Source organism: Xiphophorus hellerii, chromosome 17 (assembly GCF_003331165.1).
Source record: "Xiphophorus hellerii strain 12219 chromosome 17, Xiphophorus_hellerii-4.1, whole genome shotgun sequence".
NCBI classification, from domain to species: Eukaryota; Metazoa; Chordata; class Actinopteri; order Cyprinodontiformes; family Poeciliidae; genus Xiphophorus; species Xiphophorus hellerii.
This window is the reverse complement of record NC_045688.1, coordinates 17448113-17466462: the sequence shown is the minus strand read 5'-3', so window position 1 is coordinate 17466462 and position 18350 is coordinate 17448113. Positions and strand designations below refer to the sequence as shown.

The 18350-nt window shown below is 40.6% G+C and overlaps 1 protein-coding gene across 2 annotated transcripts in view; it reads right to left on the bottom strand.

Annotated features, from left to right (window-relative positions):
- Nucleotides 1-18350, bottom strand: part of ano2b (anoctamin 2b) — a 66259-nt gene that overhangs the window by 27623 nt on the left and 20286 nt on the right. Inside the window, exons 7-19 of one of the 2 annotated variants that reach the window (XM_032589541.1) lie at nt 16965-17020; nt 16420-16467; nt 14729-14793; nt 13042-13176; nt 12377-12537; nt 11324-11406; nt 11022-11114; nt 9834-9917; nt 5293-5367; nt 4981-5182; nt 3404-3515; nt 3063-3120; nt 2875-2975 (exon numbers count right to left, since the gene is read on the bottom strand). In XM_032589541.1, the coding sequence (XP_032445432.1) occupies nt 2875-2975; nt 3063-3120; nt 3404-3515; nt 4981-5182; nt 5293-5367; nt 9834-9917; nt 11022-11114; nt 11324-11406; nt 12377-12537; nt 13042-13176; nt 14729-14793; nt 16420-16467; nt 16965-17020 (1273 nt within the window). The remainder of the gene's footprint in view (nt 1-2874; nt 2976-3062; nt 3121-3403; nt 3516-4980; nt 5183-5292; nt 5368-9833; nt 9918-11021; nt 11115-11323; nt 11407-12376; nt 12538-13041; nt 13177-14728; nt 14794-16419; nt 16468-16964; nt 17021-18350) is intronic. The other variant, XM_032589542.1, reaches the window with a different exon arrangement.

Below are 18350 nucleotides of genomic sequence, written 5' to 3'. Positions count from 1 at the left end.
AGGATACATAGGCCTGGCCTAGCAACCATATGTTGCCTTGAGAATACACTCTCCCTTATTTGTGTTCTGTGAAGGGAATCTGTTGTTAGAAGCTGTCAAACCAAGACGTTCAGTTAAAAGATTTCAACTCGCAAAGTAATTTGTGTTGCTTAAAAACTTTGTATTTCTGGCTTTTATGGTGACTGCATTGTTTAACTTTATAGATTATTAAGATGCAGATTTTTACTTGCATTTGGACATCTAAAACTGACATTATACCTCCAAGGAAACATGTATTCATAGTGTTATATTGTTTTTGCCAAATGTCTCATCTCAATGTCCCAGCCGAAAGCTAGACTCACTGACGAAGGAAACATTTTTTCAGTCTTCCAGTCTTAGACAATCTGTTCCAAGGTGTGTATTTCAAGTGTTGATGTAAGAGAAACATTCTTTCATAATTGTTCAATTTAGCAACAGGACGCTCAAGCTCAAAATTCTGCCCTCGAGCTAAAATAGACCTAGTTTGCATCCTTCTCCTCTAGCTCACTCTTTGCCATCAGTTTGGCTTTGTCTTGCAGAAGGTTGGGTAATAGTCTTGATTGTTGGAAGGCCTGACCTTGGTGACCTTAGATAGGGTCTCGGTCTTGACAGGTCTGGTCTCGGTCCTAGAAAGTTCAGTCTTGGTCATAGAAGGTCTGCTCTTGTTTTTGGGAAGTTTGGTCATAGTCTTTATCTTGGAAGGTCAGGTATTGGTCTTGATTTATCAAAGGTCCAGTGTCTTGGTGTTGGTAGATTGGTCTTAGAAGGTCCGTTCTTGATCCTGGAAGGTCCGGTCTTGGACTTGGTCTGGAAGGTCAGATCTTGGAAGATCCGGTCTTGATCTTGGAAGGTCTGGTTGTGATCTTGATCTTGGAATGTTGAGTATTGGTCTTGGAAGGTCTGGTTTTTGAAGGTTTGGTTTTGCTCTGAGCCTTGGAGGGTGCCGTCTTAGTTTTGGTCTCAGAAGAACTGGCCTTGACTTTGTGACTGTTTAGCAGGTCAACTAACTCTAAACATCATCCAAAACACACAATCCTTTTGTTGAAACACAATAGTACTAGCATCATCTTGTGGAGCTTTCATCAGTGGCTCAAATATTAGAGCATTTGAATTTTGGATCTTTGGCTTCCCAAACCCTAAGTGCTTATACGTTACAACATGTCAGTCCTAAAAATTCAAGTGGACAAGACATTGTGTTCAAGTCCGAGCTCTAATCAGACAAGAAGTGACCACCATTAATTAGAATTTGGTGGAGATGATATGAACCACATCAGAGTAAAATCAAAGTTCTGAACAAGATCCCAGTAAATACTCTAGAATAAATCAAAAGATTTTGAACATTTTATAGCCAGAGGACACATTTTTCAGCCTCAAAACATTTGGCCATGACTTCACAGGCTTGCTGAGTAGCTTAACTGTAACCCCTGAATTCCTCTTAAACCAGAACTCTGATGTTGAGTTCCTCAGTAAACCACTGGATGCCTACCAGGCGTCAACACTTTGAAGCATATGAATGTGACACAGACCACTTGACGGAACGTAGTAAGTCGTGTTGCGTGTGTCACGGCTCGTTGACCACGCGTACTAGAACTTTTGATGAGGCCAATCAAACAGGTCACAGGGTCATAGCAACAGTAACAACGCTGCCTCAGGCCAGGTGCTGTTATAAACAAAGCTGACCTCTGACCCTTTGGATCTGCTTGTAAAAACAGAGCTATAATTAGACAAAATGGTGCACCTCCGTTCTGACCCAGAGGAAATGTTATTAGAAGGAATCTTGTGCAATACTGTGATCGAGCATGGGTGAGTGAGTGGGAGCTTCATGGTAAGTGCACAGAAACAACAGAGACATTGTTGTGTTACAGTCAGAAACACAATTTTACTCTGAATACCACAAAATAAAACAAAGTGCCTTCAGGAGAGCAGCCAAGAGGCCAAAGGTACAGAGCTGTTCCATCTTCTCCTTTTGTAGAACAAGCATTAGAATCTAATGTTCGCAGAGGAACTGAGATGTTCTGTTTCACTGGGAAAACAGTCGGAAGGTTTTTGAGTTCAAGTCCAGATTGTTGGCAAAACACTGAACCCCAAGTCGTCCACCGGAATACGTTTTGGTGTATGGGGACTTACCTTCTGGGACAAAAGGTCAACATGACTACGCTATTGAAATTCAGATGATTTACTGTAAAGAGCGGCCAGAAGAAAGCCATCATTGAAAGAAAAGCAAATTAAGTCTTGTTTGCAGAAAAATAGCTGAAAATGCACAGCACCCTCAACATGCAACAATGATAATAACATGACGTGGGTGGCAGGATGCTTTTCGTCTGCAGCCACGGAAGATGTTTAGCTCTAATGGGAAAATGTATGAAGCTGCATACAGTGGAATCCTGCACTTAGATAGAAAAATCCCTTCAAGCAGGACAAACAACAGGATCCTAAACACACACCACTTCAGTTTAGTGCTTGAAGTCAAAGTATCTTCGTGTGTTAGAGTGGTTGCAGTCAAAGTACCGACCTAAATCCAACTGAGAATATGTGGAAGGACTTGGAAACTGTTGTTCACACACTGTCTTCATTAAAGCTGACAAAGTTTGAGCCACTTTGCAAATGTAAACTGCAAAAAAGCAGATGGATGGCTGGATCATTTTCCTTACATTTAAAAGTTATCCACTACTTCGCAATGAAACGCATTAAAGTTTGTAGTTGTAAAGTGACAAAATGTAAAAACGGTCCGTTAGTGTGAATACTTCTGCATAGGTTTTGTCTCACAGCTACCCTCTTTGCTGGTTTAGACCGTCAGACTTCTAAGTCTCGGATCCAATGATGCAGCAGAAAGCAAAAAGAAAGCGGTCGACTCACGGGATCCCGATTTCGAAGATGTTGTTCTGGATCAGCTGCTTGCCCAGCATGATGATGCTGAGCTGAATGCACAACTCGATGAGGCAGCCTCCTGGTGCGCACTAAGGGAAACACAGAGGGTCGGTTCCAGAACCGTGCAGGATCCTCGTATACTTGACCTTCTTAGCTAAGGTTTTACAGGAACAAACCTCCTCCATGCGATAATCATTGAAGACGTACACATAACTTCCAGGTCGACCCGCAAACCTACAGCAGCAAACAAAAGATAACATTCATGGAGTAAAGTTTTTGTTGTTTTACCAAAATTAATGAATCATTTCTTTTATTTGCAGATGTTTAAGAAATAGGACATATTTCTTGTTTAAGAAAAGACTCTTCTTGGCATGACATAAATATTTAAAAATCAAAGACAGGCCTTTTTTTTTTTCTTTATTAATAATTTATGTTTTTGCATGAATACACGGTTCCCACAGCTCAACATCATGTCACACTACACACAGGAACGTGCGCATGAGGACTCGTGTCTTACCGTCCCTTGAAGAAAGCCACATAAAATATGGGAGCGTATGCGTTCATAAACTTGAGCAGGAAGGCCTTAAGGATGAGGCGCTCTTCGAAGTTGGTTTCCGTTTTAGGAATCTCTGAAAATAAAAAGTTAATATTACTGTTTGTGTAAAGTTTTAGGAGGACAGTACTTTAGTATGCACATTGACTTTTGAAGATAAAACTTGACCCCAAATCATATTTTTATTTTATTTGTGAATAAAGCTTTTTAGCCCCATCTGCCTCACTCGTCTTTGGAGAACAGTTTTAATTCACCAACATTAGGGAGGTTTTTAAGCCGGAGCTGCTGGTTTAGGGTCACTCTTAACCTTTCAGAGGTGAACTTGGATGCAGCACACACATCAGTGGAAGTAGGTTAGCGTACTGGCACTTCTCTTTTTGATTCCACACACACACCCACACACGCGCGAGCGCACCCCCTCTTTACACGCCTGAATTCTGCCTCTATTTCTGGGGTTGGGAATATCGATGTGAATGTCGTAGAAACCTCTGGGGACGACTGGTGAGAGAGCTGGAGCATGAAAACATCAAAGTTTTATCACACTGTCCAAGAAGAAGAAGAGGACGGGAGAAAAAACGACATTTCTCTCAAATATGCAGACACATGCTCACTGTGTAAAACAAATGTTTAAAAACATATTTTGCAGTGTGCGTGTGTGTGTTAAGATTTTTTTAAACTAGTCCCTCTGGGGCTCAAGTTCAGTTGGCCACCCCTTCAAACTTACATTTTTTACTCTTAAAAAATGTCAGAGTTTATTAGTCTCTGTAGAGAAGTCATTTCAAGAATTACTGCAATCAGCAGCAAGAAAACCGACCCCCTCCCAAGCATAAGTTAAGTAAATTGTGTGTTATTTCCTGAAAATCTTGTATCGCGCCCTAATATTTATTTTGATCCTGATTCCCACTTGTGCCAATTATGCCTCCTACTCAAGTAAAAATAACTAAAAATACGCAATATATTGGATATATTGTCACCAACATCGGTATTGGCTGATATTAGTCATTTTTTAACATATTGGTATCAGCCCGATAAATAAAACTCAGTTTAAGTCAGCAGTGTGGTCCATTCTTAAGGCGTCAAAAGGTAAATCATATTGTTATATGATATTGGTAAATACTGGTTATCGGCCATAACAGCAATATTAAAATCGGAAGCATGTAGAAGCAGACTTATACAGTGTTTTCTTGTTTTCTCCTCTACTCTCATCTCCTTCATTCCCTTTAAACCTTTTTCTCCACCTTTCTCAATTTTTTCCCCCCGTTTTTTTCTGTGTCTGTGCCCATTATGTTCAAAATAAACTCAAAGGAATTTTTTATGTTCAGGTTTTATATATATATATATATATATATATATATATATATATATATATATATCAAGTACGGTATATGGAAAGCTGTAATGCTCCACCTAGACAGCCATATTTGTGTGATTCTTCTGAGTTGCCCTGATTTTAAACATGTAGGATTTTTGTGTCCTGCATAACTGAGAATTTACACCAATGAAAACGGCTTTAGATGTGAGGTCAGCGGCTCTTTCCGTACCTAGCTCAGTCAGCCACAGTGCCACGGCGCCATAGATTTCATCCAGGATCAGGATGACCACGAGGTTGATGATGACAGCGGTGGCCGTCACGGTCACCCGGACATTGGACTTGGTCTCGGGGTCCGGGCTCATCGCCATCAAGGCCGAGACCGTGATGCGGTAGACGATTACGCCGAAAACTGCAGAAAACGTCAGTCCAAACTGACAGCAAAGCGAGAAGTAAATGCTTTGATAATTAATTAGTTAACGTACGATGAATACTAAGGAAGTGTATTGTAGACAGCACAGCACAGCACTTGCACTCGACTTGCCATGAAAAGGATAGAGGAAATGTTCATGAAGTATCCAGGGAGACGGTCTTTCCACGTCAACTTCTCGGCGACCGTCTGAGTGAAAAGACGAGAGGGAGACAGAGCAGAGAAAAGAGTGAGAGAGTTCCCAGTTTGGCAAGCAATGGGTCAAGGTTGTTCAACTTCACTGGAAGATCAGGAGTGAAGAAAACAAAAAAAAACACAGCTCAAAGGAAGAAGAATCAGACCAACAAGCGCAGACCTCTATTTGCTGAATCGGCGCTAGATAAGCGGAAGGTAAAGGAAGGATGGAAGAAAGGTCAAGGGGTGTAAATAAAATGTACTTACTGGAGTTATGGTAAATATAGAACTAAATAAAGACGTAGTTCTAATAAAAAGTAACTTCAAAAGAGATAATGAGGAAAAAAATGACAGAAACAGGAGAGAAAAGTCTCAACTGAGCCTCTATTGCCATTACAGAATGTTCTCATATTTGCAGGATTTGGGGATAATTTCTTTAAAACAAACAAAAAAGTCCTAATTTGTTTCAAGTCAACTCAACTTATGTGACCTGATTCACATCATGGAGTAATTTCACATATTTAATAATATATATAATAATAAGCAGGAATAGCAAGCAAGTGGCGATCACTCCTAATGCAACGCCGCCATCTAGTGAACATAAAGGGACAGTACAACCCGCACTTGAAGCTGCCTGGATGTCACTCAGAAGAGAGCATCCTCACACGGACGTAAACAGCTATATTGAATTTGAATGGAAACTGGAAGTTCAAGCTTTTGCTTTTTTTTTTATCCTCAAGCCACAACCAAGAGAAACTGGCACAAGAGGACAAAGTCAAAAGAGAGGAAAGACAAATTTATAGTCTGAGTGTGTGTGAGCATGTGTGTGTGGTGGGGACAGCCATCAGCGGGGGAGGTAGTAAATTAGGTCAGGTGTTATATTTGGCTTGTGGAGTCCACTGAGGAGAGCCCGACAAAGCTCTCATGCCAGGAGACCCAGGGACAGCTTTTTATTTTCTCTGTTATTAGCTGTCTTTCTGACTAGCCTGCTCCTGCGCTGCCTTTTATGCAAAACAGGAAGTCAAAATAAACATTTCCTTCATCATGTAAACACTAAACAATTGCTTTATTTCATCCTGAGACCTAACAGAAATCTGCTAATCTTCATTGGGGGTTTGGGGGAGTTTTTGGGGGGCAGATTTGTTTCATCTACCACTCCGGCATGTCAAATTTTGAACCAATAGCCGCTCTCACAAGCGCACAAACGCATATCAAAATGCTTGGGCTTTGAGAGTATAACATTTTTTTTATGCATAATTTTGAAAGTCTAAAAAGAAAATTTAGAGAGTTTAAGTTATGAATCAAACTGGTGTGGAACAAAAAAAGCGAACTCTACACCTACAAAACCTCGGTCTCGGCTCGGTTGAAGTGAACTCCGCTGCGGTTTGAATGCATATGTGAACGCCGAGATAACCAGAGACTGCTCCAAAAGCAGGAAGTGGACTACAGCACAGGGAATTCTGGGCAAATACAACCAAAAACAAACAAGTCTAGCACTAGCGGGAGAAATGACTGGTGGTGTTTCACCAAAGACAAAAGAGAAATCCTACAAGCGCTAAAATCTGACGCCACTCCATTTTGTTTACATTTCCTGAAGTAGAAAGTTGTGCTCAGTGTCTTCTCCAGAGGTTTTTGTGTCGTTTCCTTCAGTAGTTCTTTGTGCAGCACCACCACAGATGGGGGGATGAAAATGTTTTTCAAGTAGTTTGGCTCATTTCACTCAGTGAAGTGTGGAAGTAAAACGTACCAGCTAATAAATTAACAAGTATTACAATTTTGCTCCCAAATCAAACCAAGTCCACCAGACTATCAGGTCTGAAAACACCCTGTACATCTAGAATGGTGAACTTTAATCCCTTCTGCTCACTAAAATGAGCAAAAGTGAATTGGAATGAAAAAATTGCCCCACTGTCTTAAACATAATACTGTCTTTAGATGAGTTGGACTGACCCCAAAAATAGATGGCTGGCTTTATTTGTACTGAGTGCTGAAAATGTTCTGCACTGATTCCACAAAGCGGTGAAACATGCAGCTCTGTCTGACTTTTGAAAGCTAATTTGGTTTGAACCTATAACACAATTTTTGTGTCTCAGGTAATAAAGCCAAGGGCTGCTAAGTGTGCGTGAGAGGGAGAGTTGTGTGTCGCCATAGTGACGGTCACTAATCTTACCCCTGGCTTCCTGCCCAGCATGCATCACTCCCACTCAGGCGCTCTCCCTCTGTTTTTCTTCCTACCTCCACTTCCCCAAGCCTCTCAGTCTCTTGTGCTTTGTGTTTCTTTGTCTTGTATCTCTCTCTGTTTTTTTTTTTGTTTTATTTTGTACACAAATAAGCATTGACTGACAAGCTGTAAGGTGATATACTGTATGTTCACAAAGTGGCAAGTTGAATAACCTTTGAAAAAAGCTTGAGTCCCAATTACAGCATTCAGAAAAATTATATTTAACCTTCTTGCCATTAATTAATTTATATTAGCACTTGATTTTATGTTTACTTTTAACCTTTGTTTAATTTTATTGTCTTCATTTAATCGATTTAAATTGAAATTAGTTAACAGCTAGCTTGTTGTATTAGCAATTAGCTCGATTAGCATGGTTAGAACTGCTAGCAATAAACACGAGTCTTGTGGTTTAGCTATTCCCAGGTAATAGAGACCTTCATACTAATAGAATCTCTATCAGAACTCTGACAACATTTTCTAGTTCAGAACATACCATAAAAACACAGACTGAATAAACAAAAGCATAAAATATAGACAGGTTCGCTGTAAAGTATTTTGCTAACGGCAGAACTATGTCAATTCACCTCTTTTGACTTATGCTTACCCGAATATCACTCAAGTGGGTCCAAACTAATGAGGTTGATGGCTTTTTTGTGTGAGGAAAAAACGACTAAACTTAGCTACTTTGAAAAGAAGCTGAACGATTAGCATCTGCTGAAGCTAAGCTCTCTAGTGCAGTGGTTCCGAACCCCCGGGCCGCGGACCGGTACCGCGTAATAAACATTACTAGTAGTAAGTAATAGTAATAAACATTTCCACATATCACTTCCGATGTCCACCGAACTCTCAGTTGCCATGTCAACTGTTTGAGGTTCCTCTCCGTTCTTACGTTACCGCGCTTTCTGATTGGCTACCTGTCACGTTCAACAGGCTGCGATAAAAGGGCCAAGACAATGTTGAATATGGCCGATTTTAGATCGGGCATATTCAACACACCACCACGTAACACGCCACACACTGCAGGACGTTGTAAGATTGTCGTAAAGGGAAAATTGGGGCAACCCCCCACCAAAAAAACAAAACAAACAACAGCAAAAAATAAGGCTTATCTGACGGTCTCCACCTCCCCCCACCCGGGCCGCAGGAAAATGACCAAATCTTGACCGGTCTGCAGTAATAAAAAGGTTGGGAAAAAGGTTGCCTGCTCTAGTGTAGCAGCTTGACTGAAAAACCTGATGGTTTAAGCAACTTCCTGTTACCAAAAATAGCTAACTCTGAGTCCCCAACCAATAATAAGAACCTAGCATGACTTGGTAGCCTCTACGAAAAATATTTCTTAATTCTGGTTAGCAGCCAGAATATACTGAAATGTAGATGCGCCAACCAGTTTTGTGGCTTTCAGTTTATGGGTGGGTGATGTGGACTTAAAATTTTACCATGATATTTTAAGATGCTATTGTGATAATAAAGATGATGATAAAAAACTATATTACCTCTTTGCAGTTTTCTTTTTTTTTCTTTTACCAACAACAGACCAAAAAACTAACAGAACTATTCCTCTTGAAAAAAAGAGCTTAAAATTTTAAACAGACTTCTTCAGCACATGAAAAATGTGAATCTTATCACTGAGCCACACAAAGTCACTGTATTAAATCAAATTTTGAAATGTTGTTGATAATGTAGATACAGTGAGTTTTTTGTGGTTTTGAAACATTAACTGGAAGTTACTATTGTCATGATAAATTAAAAAAAATTCCAGAATATACAATGTGATTATTGCCCACCCCTACTTTCAATCTCAGTTGGGATTTTTGTCCAGTTTTGACTTGCAAATTCAGATTTTTTTCTTATTTCTGATTACAGAACTGATATTTTAAACTGCCTCGTAAGTGAGCAAGTTGCCTGTGGGCAGTTATCAAAGTGTGGGTAGCTTCAATAACAACTGACAACATCAGGCTACATGTGTGCTGCCTTATGTGTTGCATGAAAATAAAAAAAAACTAAGTTTGAAAACTCAAAAGGATAAATAGGAAATTTAGGACCATCAGCAGGATGGGTTAACCAAATAATAAATGAAAAAAAGCAAAAGGAAACAGATACCTGAGCAGATGAAACCACAGCAGCCAGAGGATGGGACAGGAAGAGAAGAACAGAGAGACAGCAGCCTGCTGGAAAGGAAACGAAGGGAGAGGAAAATGGGGAAAAGGAGGGAAAAGAAGGAAGGCATGCTAAGGAGAAAAGAGGAGAGAGGGAGGGTTACCGGTACTCCTGCAGCCATGGCAGACAGCAGTTTTTGTCTCCATCTGTCCTTCCCTGTCACTGTCCCGTCCTCCTGCTTCTCTGGCTACGAGACAGAGGGACGAGTCACAAACACACACATATGGCTTCGCATCAGCCGCTGGGGCCAGGTTTGAGCCGCAGGGCATCCCCTATTCATCCTAACCCTAACCCACACCCATAAACTATAGAAGTGGGCAAGTCAAAATTATGAAAATAAATTTGATTAATGGAAACGCGACAACTTCAAAAACAAAACTCTGGTTTTTCGCTTGAAGGTTCTTGCACTGGGATGTGGTGGTTTTTCAAACGTGTCAAACTCGATGTATGTTGCAAATCGGCCATACAGTAGAAACCCATTTTTTCGCATCACACGAGTTACGTGATCAACAGCCGGATGTTGCTGCTGCCGGAAACGACAAAGAAGACAACAGGGAGTGGTAGGAGGATGATGGTTTGTTTTTGTTTTTTCCAGGCAATGTGCAGCTGGCTCCACCAGAGACCTCACAGCGTCACACAGTTCAGAAAAAGCTGTGTGTCATTCCAACCTGTTGAATCCATAGCTCTTATGTAAAATGTCTGACTACAATTTGCCCAAAACAACAAATACCAAAGTAGGCGAGGCTTGTTGCTCCAACTTGAATAAGACACCAACGTCTCTTCTGATTGGCTGATAGATGATGAGCCCTAATTATGGCTTCTTGGCCTCTTTAACACTCGAGTTAGGTTTCCTTTAAAGGGATCATTAAGGAAACCAAATAGCAAGCAGACAAGTTGAAGTGTATTTGTGAAGGGGAAAGAAAATTCCATTAAAGCATATTCTTGTGTTAGAAATGGTTTAGTCAAACCCCAGACCTGAAAGACCTGCAGCTCTATTCGCGTCAAAATGGCGATTTTTATAAAGTATTGAATGAGAAGTGGCATAATAAAACACCAGCTTGGTCGTTTTCTGAAAGCAACTGGTTGGACTTTTATTTGGTGGTGTGAGAGTAAAGGGGACTCATGCAAAGGAACGCGGAACTTGAGAGCTGCTAGAAATCACAGAGGATTTTCCTTTCACTTTGCAATTATGCGCTGGTTTGTGTCTATCATAAGGTACTTGAAAAAATGGGGCTGTAACGAGAAAAAAAAAAATTTAATTCTTTTTCCGATCATGTTTTAAAGTTCCTACCTCGTTCTTTTTCTTCTTCTTTTTCTTCTTCTGCTGCCGCTTCCTCTGTCGCTTCTCCAGGAGGATAGTCTCGTATTTTGGCCGGGGATGTTCCTGACAACAAAACGGGAGCTGGTTTACGGAACAACATTCCCATGATGCATCTGTGCAGCTGATTTAGTGCTTAGTAAAAAGTCGCACACATGACTCCCTGTTCTCATCAATTATCCCTGTAGATCTGAGCTGATCTGTATGGGAACGTCTACGTCTGAGTTTCTAGATGGTTTGGTGTTTTTTTTCTTTGTTTGGTTTTTTTTTTTTACCTCATCCTCCTCGATTCCTGTCAGATCCCAGCTGAAACTCAGGCTGATCTGTCGCCGTTTCCACTGCTCCAGGAACAACACAGCTGCACACGCACACACACACACACGCACACACACAGAGAAATTCAGTCAATCATTCTATCAAAAACTCTGCTGCCTACAAACTAAAAAACAGGATTTTACTGCTAAAAAAACAGAAAAATATGGGGGAAAAAACTCAACTTTTTATTAAGCCCAAAAGTTTTCATACCCCTAGCAAATTTAGATTTAATTTTATTATGACTGAAGCAAAAAGTTTGTTTCCAGACCACTCAAAAGATATTGAAACATTGTTAAAGTTTGGTATTTTATTTAGGTTCTAAAATGGCAGATAATTTTTTTTTTACATCATTTTCAATACTAAATGGAGAGATATTTATTATTTCTTACAGATGTTGACCAACTTTCTGTAGCTTTTCCAGTCACTCTGGCTAAACAGAAAATAACTTATCCAATATGTGCTTTCCATCGGATCTGCAGAGTAAATAAAATAAAATAAAATCTGAACACATCGGTTTGGCAAAACCAAAACATCGCCCACTTTCATTTTAGTTCCATCAGAACACTATATGTATCACCAAAAATGTAAGTTCTTCTCCCTGAGTCTCTCTGCAAACAGCAACCTGAGTTTTTATATCATGGCTTCTTCCTTTCTGAGTGGCATTTCAGCCCCTGTGGGTGCAGAGCGTTTTTCCTGGAGGATAACGACACCCACACAGCAATCTTAGCTTATGTAAACCTCTGATTTTTTTTTAAAAAAGGTGTATTTTCAAACAGTAAATGTAAATATCTGACTTTAACTGTACATTTTTATTGTGTGCGGGGTTTTTTTTCGTTTTTTTTTTTTACTCCTGAAACTTTACTCCCGTGCCGATTTAGCTTGTCGCCACAGGCGTCCGCCTCCGCTTGAGGCGAGAGAGGATGTAAGATATTTATGAGCACCTTCACGTTCACCCAACCTGTCCTCTTTCGTCTCCCTCTCACTCACACTCCCACACAAACCCAAAACCTCACCCCACAGAGACATGAAGATGGCGAAGAAGACGGTGGCGGGGTTATCGAAGAGGTGCGAAGCCCTGGCCGTGCCGCAGGCCGTGCTGAGGTGCCAGTAGTCGCAGGCGCCGTCGCACAGCGGACACATGGTGAAGTTGAGACGCTCGTTGCACATCTCCAAACTGCAAAGAGGGAGGAAAGGAAGGGCGTAAACTTCAACCTGCCGATAGGCGTCCCAACGCTTATTGTGCGCAGCATGAAAACGAAACCGTGATTACAATCCCCGCAAAAAAAAAAAAAAAAGACTTTAACAGATGCTCATGTCTGTTACATGTGCGTACAAGAAATGAATGGGACTTTTAACTCCTGACTACCACACAAGCTTTTGTACTTTGACCCTGTTCATAGTCGGTGTGGGCTGAATCCATGACACTCGCGCACACACTGCCAGCCGTACCTTCTGTGTGCCTCCCACACAGCCGTGACTAAAGCCAGATACAGCAGGTATCTGGGCAATCCCTGTCTAGTGGAGTGTGTGAGTGTGGCTCGTGAACATGAGCGCTCGCTGAAAAGAGATCCCTCATTTTCAGACTCTTCCTGTGTTTTACGGCAAGCCTCCATCCCGCTCCGTTTTACACGTTCGACTAAAATCTGCGAGAGAACGACTCGAGGTTTTCGCGGTGTACCTGGGGATGTTGGTGTCCACCGTCGCCACGCCGTATCCAAACACGATGATTCCCACAATGGAGGCCGGGATGAGCAGCTGGGTGTAAACACCGAGCCAGGCAAAATACAGGCCGATCTTCTCCCCAAAGTACTTCCTGCGGAAAAACAGGATAGGCTCACGTGAGACGGGGATGAGTTTGCAAACCTCTGCATTCCTATAAATGTACTATTTGTCTAAATGGAAGGAAAATTAACTTCTCCTCTTGTTACCCTTCATCCAAAAGGCTTCCTCAGTTCATGAGTGAGAATTATCCCAGTACCTGAGCGTTTTGTTTTCGGTTTAGAACTGTTCACCAAGGAGTCAGCTTATTGAGACGAGGCTCAACGCTTCATCTATATCTCAGACAGGAAACACTCTTTGGAAGAGAACGATATTCACATTTTGGACAGGGAAGACCGGTGGTTTGGAAGAGCACTTAGAAAAAAAATCTACATGAAGCAAAAAAAACAACAAAAACCAAGAGTAAAACGAGGAGGTGATCTACGGTTTAATCTTTCTACAGTGCAGGACAAATCAAGAATAAATCATGCTCTGTTAATACTTCTGTTTTTCTTCTACATGGAGGAATGTTGTTTGAATTTGCTAGTCGGATCTTTGTCTGTCAGTGTTTATAGCGATAAAAGTGCACATGCGAGCAACACTGCTGGTCAAAACCAGAGCAGGAAGTAAATATATCAAAAAGATTTCAGGTTTTTGTATCAAAATGTTTGTAACAATCACTCTTTCAGATAAGCTAGATTAGCAACAGAGCGCTTTTAAATCCTAGGGTAGGGTGTCTGTTTGTTGGGTTTCCAAGCTGCTGCTTAATGCATAGACAGTCAGTAGCTGTGATTCCATTACAAATATTCATCAAAACCTTATCAATATTCCGCTAATGTCGAAAGAACACAATTTTGCAATTAAATAAAAAACGGACTTAAAGTTTGTTTGTAGTTTTGATAAGTCATTAAAAAAACACGTCACACCATCATCCTCCCTACTACTTCCTGTCGTCTTCTTCTTCATGGTTTGCACAAAGCTTTTTTCATGTGATGTAAAAAAAAAAAAAAAGTGCTTCCATTTCAATTTTGCCAAATGAGCCACTTTCAGTATGGCCAAAAAAAAAACAAAACACACTCACATAAAAAAACACCTCATCCAAGAGCCATAACTTTTGATAATAAAACAAGTGTTTTCGAAATTAGCGCATTTCCATCAAGTGGATTTATTTTCGAAATGTCGAATTGCGCAATTACACGGTCAACGGGAACACAGCTAAAGAAATGTTTGACTTATAAACTCGCATTTGAACTAAAAAGATTGTTACATCTGAGTTTCCCATGAAAAATATCGACGTTGCCGTTAGCTGCTTTTTTTTTCTTTTTTTTACGCATCTCCAGATTGTAGCTTTAAAAATAAATAGAATAAGTCACAAACCTGAACTCAGTTGGAAAAAAAAGTCAAAATGTATGAGGAATAGCCAGTTAGCTAGTTGTTGAGAAAACATTAATTATGCATTTCTGAGTATGATTAAATATCAACTGACTGACTGAAGTACTTTCTATAACCATAGAAACGGTGGTAGTTAGACAATCCACCTCCTAGTTGGTAGGATGAGCTGAAACCTGTTCAGAGGTGTAGCCGGCTCTTCTGTTTTGCAACATTACCTGACCAGATCAATGGGCTGGTACTTGTAGAAGGCCGAGTATTTTGCCCACTCTTCGAAGAGAACCTGACAGCACGCACACACACCCACACACAGAGAGAGAGAGAGAGAGAGAGAGAGAGAGAGAGAGAGAGAGAAACATTCAGAGTCAAGTCAATGTGGGTGTATGTTGTCAAAAAAATTTTTTTTTATTTTTATTTTTTCGGAGGCACAGCTGATACGGAGGCAGGCGCCTCCTGATTGGCCGAGCTGGGCCTCGGAGGAGCTGCGGTGTAAGTAACTCCATCCTGAAGACGAGTGAAACCCGGTACGGTGGGAGGAAGACGGCCCGACAGAAACACGGTGTCGGGTTCGAGTGCATCCACCGCACGCGGAGCGCCAGAAACGCTTTGTGTTGACGCCCAGAAACGCAGAGAGAGAAGTGAAGCTACTGTCACTCTGGCTTTGTGATTACTTCTCCGTTCCTCCAAGCAGACATTGCAAGTGTTTCAAAATATTCCAGGTTTATCCACTTAGTGATGTTATTCCTTATTGCAGCATCTAGGAGACGCATTCTGGCTTTAACCATTGCAAACCTTGAACTGATCAAACCATTTTGCCATTTTTCTCGTAGCCACAAAGTTCAACGTATTTGACGAGTTTTCGCTTTTCCCTGACATTTCTGATAAAGCTCAGTAGGATTCAGGTCTGGGATTTGATTAGGCCATTTGATCTGAGACATTTGTTTGGAGTTGTGGTTGCGTGGCCTCCAAACCAGTAAAGACCAGAGTTAGCCGTCTTCTCTACCTAGGCCAAAAACATCAATAAAGTAGATCATAACTTTTCTTTTGTGCTGCATCTATCGGATATTTTTTTAAATATACAAAGTATGTAAAATATCTCTGCTCTCTGGGCTATCCTTCATTTTTATTTTTTAATTAGTTTTATTTAACCAGGTCAGTTGATTGAGAACAAATTCAACACCGATATGTTCAGAAAGCATTAGAACAGAACATGAGAAAACAGAGAAAAAACTGAATTAGTGTCATATTAATACTGACTAAACATGCTATAATACATCTTATGAGTCATGAGTTTAAAAGCAGGTACATTAATCATTCGTTCTTCTTTACAATCAGCTTCATAGCACAAAAAACTGTTAAATAAATGTTAAATTCTGAAACCGAGGCAGAAATCTAAGACATAATGCCGGCTGGGTTGAAATGAAAGCCCTTGTAGCAACTGAAAAAGGTTTTGTTTATCCTAATTTACATTCCCATCCCTGCTTGTTCTGTTATGTTGTGGTTTACTTTGGACAGATTTATTTACCGCGGGTTTATTTCCAGTCTGGACTTTCAACAGTCAACAGACCGTCTCTCTCTCTCTCTCCGCCTCGGAGGAACGTTTGCTCGCCTTAAACTCCAATCTGTGCCGGTGTTAGGCAGATGGGACGACGTACGAATGCGAACGAAAGGAGAACAGAACCGCCGTTGTTCGGAAACGCCCGTGTGTTCCGTCGACCGAGGCTTAAATGTCCGCCGGGGCCGGGATTCGAGCTGCGAGCGGCCGACCGCGGGCCCCAGCCGGGGTCGCGTTCGACGTCGAAGTTTAGCGTCTCTTTTACGGGCAGATGAAACAGGGGAGGAGGAGGGAAACGGAGGGTTAAGCCAAACTGAACGAAAAGGCAGAGCTGTGAAAGCGGAGCGGCAGCACCTGTCTGTCGGTGCGTTCCTCCAGGGGTCCAGTGACCTTAAAGTCGCCCTGCGGAGCAAAAGGACAAGCATGAGGAAACACCAGAACACCGTAAATAGAACTAATCACACTTAAAAGCTCAAATGATTGTTAATGGGAAAAAAAAATCTATATGAATAAACATCAACATGAAGGAAGGAAATCTGCCAAATGCAAATACAAAAAATGTAAACTGATAGTTTATTTTACAAGAAATGCAATCAGGAGAAATGATAAATTTTTTACAAGAAAAAATTGGAATATATGTTGACTTTTATAATAATATTCCTTTTAGATACTTGTTGAAAATGTCACAACATAGTGACAGTTTAATATGAGACAGATAATCTGTGAAAAAAAAAAAAAGTATCTTCTCTGCCTTCACGGCAAAATCACAAAATCCCACCCGGCAGTTTCTGCTGCCAATCTCAGAACGCTTGAAATGAGAGAAAACTGAATTACATGTGGTTTTTCAGCAAGATATAGAAAATTGTTTTTGAAGTCAGTACTTCACGGCTCACACTTACGTCATGAAGAGGGAAGGCGGCGTCATATACGCCTTTGGCTATCAAAGTGCTGATGCCTGGAAAAGACAGGAGGGGCGTCGGTGAGGTCAGGTCACATCACGTCTCGCGTTTTGTTTCAAATGGAGCAGGTTTTAAATCAGAAACTCAGACCACTGGTCAGAGTGAAAGAACAGATAGTAAAGCAGTTCTGTTAACTGAGCTTTTCAGACGCGGTCCGATGAATGGCCCGGTCCATAAATGTAAATGTCAACCTATGTCGACAAGTTCGACACGTCTTTATATTTTGAATTTTGCAACCTTTTATTCCAAACTCTGAAGAGCTTACGAAGAAGACTTGTTGTATTTTATTGGGTTTTGTGAGCTGATGCATGTAGAAATGATTGTGTCAGAAGGGCATATTTTACCGCATCACATGTATCGGAGATTTGTGAATTGAACTGAACTGAAATCACATTGTGACATACCTTGTGATATCTGCAAACATTGTAATGTCGTCTAAACAACACAATTTAATGTTGCATAATAGCGATTGAGACCGCTAGTCTAAGAGTTTATATCTCAACTTTAGTAACACAAATTTCGGTATATTTGGTTGGAATTTTATGTGATAAACATCCACAAGGCAGTACAAATTACAATTCTGCTAATGTTAAAGCGCTAAACCAACACTGTATTTAGCAGATGCTAATGCTAAAGTGCTAACTTCAATTCAGGTTATTTCTGCCCTTGAAAGACTGCAACTGTCAATCACCAATTTCATTTTAACATCATAATTTATATGTTCTACATCGCTTTAAGATATTGTTTCTGTGTGTCGTTTGTTTGAAATAAAGTTATTTGGGGGGGGTGGGGGGAGAGTACATGAGGTGAGGAAACAGAACTGAAGCACCCACTTCAAAATAAGAGCCTGAATGTACAACTAAATACATGAAGATAACCTAAATTTTGACACAGACTTTGAACTTTATCAAACTGAGAGTGTACAAAAACAGTCAGGTAAGATAGAACTTCAGAATTGATTTGGACAACTTAATTTAGGGGAAGCTCAGCGCACTAAACGTTTTCAAAGTTGGCAAAAGAGCTAACACGCTTAACAAAAAATCAGCTCTGCTATTAGCACATTACCGGGTTAGCAGGAATGTTCCCACCTCTGACTACTTGTTACTAAAATGATAGATATGTTTTTTTGGGATAATGTTTGATATTTTTTTGTCGTTTTCTTCTGTGCAAAATATTTCAAACTCGGTAGATTAGGTGAGAACATATATTTTCACGTTTTACTGCATATTACTTATAAGATTTAGATGAAGATTTAGACGGTCTGGGTGTTGACAAAGATGTTCTATTACATGAATATGTGTTGATCTAAATATTCCATTATAGGTC